This window comes from Bombus bifarius, unplaced genomic scaffold, assembly GCF_011952205.1.
Source record: "Bombus bifarius isolate JDL3187 unplaced genomic scaffold, Bbif_JDL3187 scf7180000007992, whole genome shotgun sequence".
In the NCBI taxonomy this organism is placed as follows: Eukaryota; Metazoa; Arthropoda; class Insecta; order Hymenoptera; family Apidae; genus Bombus; species Bombus bifarius.
The window spans coordinates 4,248,205-4,257,528 of record NW_022884373.1 but is presented as its reverse complement, the minus strand read 5'-3'; the positions used below and the strand labels follow the sequence as shown (position 1 = coordinate 4,257,528).

At 39.7% G+C, this 9,324-nt stretch overlaps 1 protein-coding gene across 1 annotated transcript; it reads left to right on the top strand.

Annotated features, from left to right (window-relative positions):
* Positions 1–546: 546 nt before the first annotated feature.
* On the top strand, positions 547–2,902 carry LOC117205658. Its single transcript, XM_033444298.1, has 5 exons — positions 547–710; positions 941–1,080; positions 1,310–1,631; positions 1,721–1,914; positions 2,083–2,902. Exons 2-5 carry the CDS (start codon positions 963–965, stop codon positions 2,457–2,459), a joined length of 1,011 nt encoding a protein of 336 aa, XP_033300189.1. The 5' UTR covers positions 547–710; positions 941–962; the 3' UTR covers positions 2,460–2,902.
* Positions 2,903–9,324: the final 6,422 nt, after the last annotated feature.

The window sequence follows — 9,324 nt, the reverse complement described above, 5'->3', positions numbered from 1 at the left end:
TTGTTTCGTCAGTGGAATTTTGTGGTCACTGAGTTGCGGACTTTTATGCACTTAAAAACGTATCTTCACGTAGGTTCTATTCTTTTGGCTTTTTATAAAAATATAAATTTGTATAAATCTCGTAGTCTGATGATCACACGTGAAATGCTTATGGAGTTAGATTATTATGTAATTGGAATTATAAGAAGATGTAACGTTTACATAGATTAAGGGTTGTAATATCGATGTACGAATCAAGTCTTCGAAGTTGAATCTTGCAAAATCCCACGAAATATTAAGGTCTAACGAAGATTAACCCCTAATGATTAAGAAATAACATATCGTTCGCTGTATTTGTATTTCGCAATTATTTGTAAAATAACAAAGGTTTCCACGAGATCGTTCAACGTATTGTAGAGTCGAAAAAAATTAATCATAATTAAGTTTGGTGGCTGGAAAATTTGGCGCTCGATCAAAGAGAGTGCGTGATCGGCGTAACAAATACTATGGACGCGCGACCGGAATACAAGGTTATGGACCCGGTTCCTTTGAACCAGGACTCCGGATTGGTTCGTCGAGGTAACGGCACTTCGATATCTACCGCGCGGTTACGATCGAAGTTGGTCTCTGCCAGACACTCGACTACGGTTCGTGAATCGCGACCAGCGTTCTTTTTTCCACTAAATCGTGAAACGATGTCGTGCCGGGATCCAGTCGGTTGATGGAGTCTGGTAAGAGATAGCTATCCATTTTTCATTCGAAATTATTCGCTGCTCTCTGTTTTTGATTGTGAATCGAACAAGGCGCAGCTATTTTGACAGAACGCGAATGGCGCTACGGTATCCGTCAATAATTCGTTTGTTCGTTTTGGTTCTTTGTTTCGTGTGAATGACGTATCGAGGGATATTGTTTGACGAGCGTTTCACGTGAAACTAGTGTCGATAAAGAAACGTGACTGCAGGTACAACATTCAGGTGAGAAGCATGCGACTAGTGCAATTGCTGGTAACACACGGTCTGGTGCTGTTGTTGACGCTGTTGGTACCCTGTCTATCGGTTACCTTTGAGGATGGAACTTCCTATGAGCGCTCGGAAGCGCGCGGTAAGATATTTCATATTTGAAATAAAGAATGTTTACTTTAAAATTAAAGTAGAAGTTGATTTATGGATATAATTGTAAGAAATATCTGTCGTCAGTTTGCTAGAAGAGTGACACGTTTAAAGAACCGTCAATGTTGAGATATCTGTAAAATGAGATTTAAAAGCAAGCTATTTATTAGAATAGCAACGTTATAATTATTATATAATAATATTTGAATTTATAATTCCAGAGAACCACGTGCCAGAGCCGCCAGAGCCGCAAGAGCCGCAAGAGCAGGTCGTTTTCAATAAAACGCGTCAAGGTAAAGGACTTTTCGACTGGATCGGTCTAGGCACAGGACGAAATGTAGATCCATACATAGCGAAAATAAATCAAGGCTGCTTAAACGGCGACCTGGCGGAATGTTTCAAATCTCAGGCTTTGAGTTATTTCTCCGATTTCTTTGATCACTCTCATTACGACCTGAATGATTATGTAAAGGTTGTTAGAATGTCCAGGGACGTGGTACAGGAAGTCAATCGTCAGCCGTACGAATATTCTGGGGAATCAAGGTGAAATTTATTCTAAGAACGTCTACGTAGTTTCCTCTGAGATCGATACGACGCAAAATTTCTCTTTACTAATACTTTTATCATTTCAGATCTAGCGACTCTGAATGGGATCAACTGATGAAATTCGTTCTTAGAAAGGCGGAAAAATTCGTGAAAACCGTGGCTATCGAGTTACACATCCCTTCCGAAGAAACTGGAGAAAATGAAGTGTACGCTCCACGGTTTTTGGATGAAATTGCCGACGAAATTGACACTCTTGAGAATAAAAAAGACACTCTCTTCTGTGAGTCCATCTCCAACAAAAATTGTATCCCTTTTTCAGCTTCTTTACTAATTAGTACTATTACTAACTATTATTAATTTTATTCTATTTATATAATATTATATCATTATAATATCATTATAATACTATCCTTACGCATATCATTAATTCCATTTTTTCTCCTAACAGCCCGTCATCAATTGAAGAAACTCCTTATTCCAATGCTCATCGTACTAAAGCTCTTCAAATTGAAGTTACTCCTGTTTCTACCTCTGATCCTGGGTTTAGCGTCTTTCAAGAAATTCCTCGGTTTCTTAGCCATTGTGATACCTGGTCTAATTGGATTTTTCAAGTTGTACAAGCCACTCACGCAGAGTTATCATCCACCAGTGTATAGTCAGAGCGGTATAGCTTATCCTTATTACAAAGAAAATTCCAATAGTTATCTTTATCCTGAACAGGATGACCACCATGGTCTCGAGTATGCAAGTGGATATCACAGAGATAGCAGCGTATCTTTTGGTCAGGATCTTGCTTATCGAGGCTATCGGCAATACCAATCATAAAAACACTCAATTTAAAAAATTGTTTTACATTGCCTTTCTTCGCTCTCTTTCTTAATGTTAAAGGACCTGATAGTATTATGATATTTGCGTTGATTATAACCATTTCTATCTTTATATGATCGCGTTAAAGTCTTTGAGATAAGAAATTTTTGAGAAACTCTAATTCGTAAGAATTTATATGTAAATTTTCGATATGAAAATTTACGACACAAGCTCTCTTCCTAGATTAGAAATTATATTATGCTGGGACGCGTTGCCATTGTTGAACAGCCAAGCTCTAGCTGGTGTACAAGCTCTAGCTGATCAGCCATGTTTTTGGTTATAATAGGCGAAACTTTTAATTGATCTATTAAGTTCTGTATATATTACTGAAGTGCGAATGTAGATACTTGCATGATCAATGGAAAGTACTATTCTTATGTTATACGTGTGCTATTATTTATTGTGTACGCCGTTTAAAGGTTTGTAAGTCTAGCTTTATAATATAATTAGTTATTATTAATAAATTGAATCGTTTTCTGTACGAATTTCATAATTTGATATTATTATTTATAATTTGATAAGTATTATCTATAATACAAAATTATATGACAATAAAATAGAATATTGAATCGGATTTCGATATTAATGTCAACATTAATAAAATTTCAACATCAATTTCGCCAAAAGTATCTACATGTCTCCATTTATGTAAAACAATTTCTCTGATAATAACGATGCTTCTGATTTTCTATTAGTCTGTAGTTGATTTGGTGTTGCATTACGATAACAATACAATGAAACGGAAATTGCAATAAAATTGGGTCATTGGACATGAAAAATGAAATCTTGACCAGAGGTGGAATAATAACATTGTCGATTGCAGTTTTCTTAGCTAATAGGTATAGTGAAACGAAAATAATGAATAGTAGGTCGATGCGAACAAATTCATCGACTTGATTCATTTAATTTTTCAATTCCTTATTTTTGTACTACGTTCATGTGAATTAATGTTTACATTTATTATAAGATTGTCAAAATTTGTTAGTTTAATCAAAGATATGGTTATCGTTCTATCGATATATTTCTCAATGGGAAATCATTCGAGAGCGGTACAACGTTCCGTAAATATCACATTACCTTGTTACCCCTTTTTCTTCATTTCTATAGTTCATCATAAGTTTTTCGAGCCGGAAGTCGCTGGAAAATAAGGTCACGACACTACCAATATCGTAAAGAAGATCAGATTCAGTTTCTGATTTTATAGATTTCGCACATTGATGTGAATTACGATGTTCTTGAGGAAGTACGAGAAACGAAGAGAAGCACGCACTTCTCATAGTTTATTGCTACTCCTCTCTTTTGAAATATCCGGGGCTATACTCATAAATAATTAACAGTCAGTCTTCAATGTCTTCTAAATAAAAATCTAAATTCACGACGTTAAAGTCTACTATAAAAACTTATCAAAGTATACCTCAATTAATCATGTAAATATGAAATTCAAACTTCACCTACGATTTCTTTTCTTTTACAATAAATTATCTAATTTTAGATGACTAATTAAAAGATCGAATTTATTACATTAAAATCTGATATTGAAAGCTCTGTAAAGCGTAGCTCAATGAATTATTCTACGAATAAAATTTCTCTACGTTTCATCCTTCGAGTTAGCAGAAAATAGTGTGTCATCGAAAGCCATGTTAATTGTCCCATCGATAATATTAATTTCTACGTTGTCGCTTACATTACCATCCCTTCCTTAAGACACAATTTCTCTCGTTAACATTTCCAACGTATTGACGGAGAAGCAGTGGAGTTACAGTAATAATACTCCCGATCAAACGGCAAGTTCTTCCATTCGCCTCTTTCATGTCGATAGACGTTTCAGCGTGGTTCACGCGTCTCTTCCCTCTTTTCTCCGCGCGACAATCCCGTGACAAGCGCCTCGAATCGCGTGAAAATCTTGTCGCAAGGATCACGCTTGATTTTTTCTCTCTTTCTTTCCTTCGTATGCTTGAAAAGGAGGAACAAGCATGCACGCGGCAACCGGTTCGATGCGATTCTCACTCGCGATCCAGAGAATCGGATGGAACGGACCTGTTGACCAAGTGGCCTCATTCGATCAGAAGACCGGAAGCGGCCCGCCGTCCCCAGCTAATACACGGAAAACACGGAAAGTCATGGCGTATTGCCTGGCAAAAAGAACCGATTTTGCAAACCAGTTTGTACGAACGATGAAATCCCGCATTTCCGTTACACGTGCGACACTCGATTCCTCAGATTCTTCAGGGTGATCGAAGATTAGCCCGAGTGTGGAGAATTAATCAGAACTAAATGTAGGTTTGACTGAATACAGTTTCTATAATCATTCAAATGTCTTTCTTCTTATGAAAACCGCGAGAGAAGAACACGGTAAGTCACACTTCCCATTTTTCTTCTTTTTTTTTTTACAGAGAAGTAATTTTAAAACTTATTTATGTCGCCAATTAATCCCACGTTACTATTCACTTTTGTCGAGTATCTTGAAAAAAAGTCGCGATCGTCGTTTCCGATCCGCTTCTGCGGTCGCAATCTCGAGTCCTGAAAGACGACAGATCCGTTCTACTGTTGTTATAGATCTTTTCATCCGGAATTACGATCCAAGTCGCGCGTCAACCATCTGAACGCGTGAAAATGCTCCTAGTTTCACTTTTAAACTACCGACCATTAATACAGGACGACGTCGCCTATACGAATCTCCTTGATTGATATTGACGACTTGAAATCAAGGTCGTTGATGGTCTTCCGATCGAACAGTGGCTATCGTGACCTTGATACACGCATGGATTCGAAGGGGTGGCGCGGAGGGAAGCGAAATTTCCCGTACGGCACGGTCGACCGAGCCGCGGAACCAAGTTGCGCTAAATCGCCGATACGAACGGTAACGTGCGAAGGAAAAAAAAAATGGGGGAACAAGGTTACCTGGGAGAAAGTTAACGAAACAGGTAGATATCAAAGGCGCTCGAGCAATGCAAATCGACGAGGGATCGCACGTGATCGTTCGTGATTTTTTGTTCGATTAGGCGAAGAATTAAATTCCTCTTCTGTTAGCTAGCTAGCTAGCTAGCTCTGCTCCGGAGAACGGTCCTTCGTCGATGGATTAAGATCTGCGATAGAAGATGTAGAGTGCGATATGATGTATATGTATTTACGTACGCGTTAGATGAATGAGACTTTGACACGAAAGTGTGTCTGCTTTTACCTGGTAGATTATAATTGATGTACCTTCTGGTTATTCTGGTTCGTTAGTCGAATTTCGCGAGATAGAACGCGGGGCTTTTAGCGTAATAGACGTTTCCGAAAGACAGATGTACCGGACACGGTTTTCTATTAGATTGTCGTGGTTGGACTTGGCAGAGATATTAATCGATGCTGGAAATGAAATATTCCTCCGCATATCTGATGGCATTTCAACGTATAACTGTGTCGGTCTGCATTTTATCACATTGTACTTCCTCTTTTCTTTACTTTTAGTACCGAAATTTTCGTTTTACGTCTCTTATCACGATGAAATCCGTGACATGGAAACAGTATGGAGAAATTTATGACATCTATAAAAGTATATAAAATCAAACACACCATATTGGTTACAACACTCACTAGATAAAACACATCCGAATCTAGACTCTATTTCTTCATTTCTATTCATAAAGACATAAATTCGCATAAACATTCGTAGTATAGTTATTACCGGAGAAGTTTTAAGATGTAAGAATTAGCAGAATGCACGTAGGATCTAGGTGAATATAAAATATCTAAAACGTAGTACTCGTGATGCTATGTACTAGGTATAGACAAATATCTTTTTATGAAAACCACTTAGGCTTAGCTATCTTGATAAAAATACGAATATGCACGAATATGCAAGTAACGAAAAATATCTATTAGTATAATATGAGGCTCTAAATTGAACTTGTGGATTTCTTTGAAAACCGGTCACCCACGCCGTCTGGATGGCAAGACGGCCCCGGGTTCTGACGAATCGTCCGATTGGAATTCGATGTAACGGTCCGTATCAAAACACCTTCCGGGGACTGTGAGATCGAGTCGACGTCGAATAATCGGTTACCATATACGATTCCACGGCGGCATACTTTTCGTTGTTTTTTTAACACCGGTTGTTTCGTCGATCGGGCCTCCGGCTAGTTTAGGTTTCGTCATTTCTGAACGGTGTCCGAGTTTTCGGTGGCAGGGCGCTGAAAAATGGATGAGAAATATAGAACAACCAGTTGACGACGAGTCCAACGCAATTTCAAGTGTGTAATGTAAATTGCAGAGCCAATGATACTCCAGTGGCTCGTTTTAGATTTCGTAGGTTGATCGCTGGCTTGGCAATCGAATTAAAATTCTATTGCTGGAATTTAGTTTCACTATGTGATTTATTGAGAGGTTGACCGATTATCTTAGCGAATTTGAATATTTGAAAGTTCGGAATATTGGAAAGTTTCAAGTCCAAATGTTTGCAACAGTTAGAGCAATTGATATTTTAAGTACTTCAACATTGTAATAGTTTAATGTTTGAAAACGTGAAAACGTGAAAATTTGGACATTTGAAATACAGATGTAATTTTCGATCGATCTACTGTTCGATATCAATGCTCGTGAATAGACCACTTGTTTGCCGTTCGCGAAAACAACTTGTATTAGGAACCGTCCCCGGTTCAAGAATGAAAAGCGGATATCGTTGTTTTTCCGCATGCTTCCTCCCCTTCTCTCTGGCCGATCCGATCTCGACGAGACAAACCCAAGATGAACTCGCGATATCGCTTAGCGATCGTTCGATCTCGGCAATAACGTTAAAAACGACTAACTGTTCTTATACAAAACTATACGTTATGAGAGATGTACACGCAGAAATTCTAGCTCCAGCTTTCTAGCATAATTCTTTCGAGTCAGAAAAATGTTTTAATATCCAGGAAGACATGTTTAATACACGCGACAAATATCTTTCATTTCTATTATCTATTTTTATATAAATAGAAATGTATCTTCTATCTAAAATTTAATATTCGAAAGTATTGTTTTAATTCCACAAAAGTTAGGTAATCGAGTTTTTTAATTATTAATTATACCTATGTGACGAGGACTTGAATTTTTCAAGGACTTCTTTAAAAACATCCAAAGTCGAAGCTTTTCTTTCTTAGGAAATCAGGTGAACAAAGTCACCTGCACAAAGTTGTACTGTCTCACGAGCACACGGGGTTCGAACTTGGCACACTTCGTCACACACGCCTTCTTCCTGGCGTAATTGTTTCTTGTTACGGCACGCGGTGCCGCGATATTTACTTTCTTTACGAGCGTAATATAACGCTGGCCCGTTGCTTTCTAGCGTGTTTTTCACCTCGATTCGAGTTCTCGCTTGCCCGTAGTCACGGAATCGCTTCCGTGCACGTGTCGCGTCATTCTTTTGTTCGTGAATTCATTTTAATTGCCGGTATAACGAATCAAGAGGAAAAGTCGGGAAAACTGACGAGAAATAAAAAGGTCGAGCCCACGAATTATACGAGTAAAGAGTCCGTGAAATGGCATTGATAAATCGTGTTTTCCCCGCCAGTTCCGACTTCAACAGTTGTTTACGCATCCTACGTGCGTGTTCTACGCTCTCTGCCCGAAAAATCAGTAGGTGAAAAGATGATGAGCGATAATGATCGTTAGCCGAATACCATTTACATCCGGAAAATGATTATGTTTTCAGATTTCCTCCGATATATCCTGATCCATAAATTCATATTCAAGAACAATATATTCAAGCAGCGTGCAGTAATCCCAAGTTAACGTTCAAGCGACTCAAATTACCACCCGGTTAGCATCCGAATCTTCTCATGTCAAATTCATCCCTCGAATCTTCTACTAACACTTCCTCAAACCTATGAATATATAATCCATAAATTATGATCCATAAATTAATATTGAAAAAAACAGTTCAAGTACCATAGCCAAGTTAGCGTTCAAGTGATCTAAAGTATCACCCAAGTAGCATTCGAGCATCATAGATCAAACCCAGCCCTAACATACTCTACCAACAACCAAGATTCCAAATAACTATCATACACTATAAACATTATTATCAATATTGGACAAACTCATCAATAGCTCGATGCGAAAGATCGTGATCGAGACGTTACTGATAGCATCGACGGATCGTGTCGCAGTTATTGCGCCCGCAAGCGGCTGCTCATTCGGCCGCTGGCGTGCGTGCTCCACATCCGTGACACGGTTCTCGCGGTGGGTCGTGGCTGGTCCCTACGCGTCCAGGAATCTGCGCGTTTGTGTACGTAAAACGGCAACAAACGACTCGACGGCGGTCGATCTCCGTCGATGGCGTATCCGAAGGTGTCCGGCAAAGGGGGAACCAGTTTGCGGATAAGCGAGCCCTCGCCTTGGGATCTCTCGGGTCGGTGCTCTTTTCAGCGAGATCGAGTCGCGTAGAAGGAGGTAGTTCGTGCACGATGGATCCCACCACCTGGTACCGTGTCGACCAGTCAGCCAGCCAGCTCGTATCAAAGGCAAAAGTGGGCACCACCCGCCCCCGTGTATGTTGTAGGTTTCCGCGCCTCCCGTAGGAAGGTGGTGCTTGTGTACCACGTTTTCGCATACGCAACTTCGGCCTGTCGTCTAGGTATATAAAGTGGTTGGGGCGCGACGATAGGTTCAGAATACTCGCTACGCTCGATCCACGCATCGGGTGACACCACACCGTCAAGGGACACCTCTGCCCAGCGATAAGCTCAAACAGGAAGGGACAGGCAAGAGGTGCCGTCTCTCGGTAGCGTGGCCTCGACTCCCAGCTTCTGTTCTCCTAATCGGACGATCGAAACATTGGTGGGTACCTTCATTCCGGTCA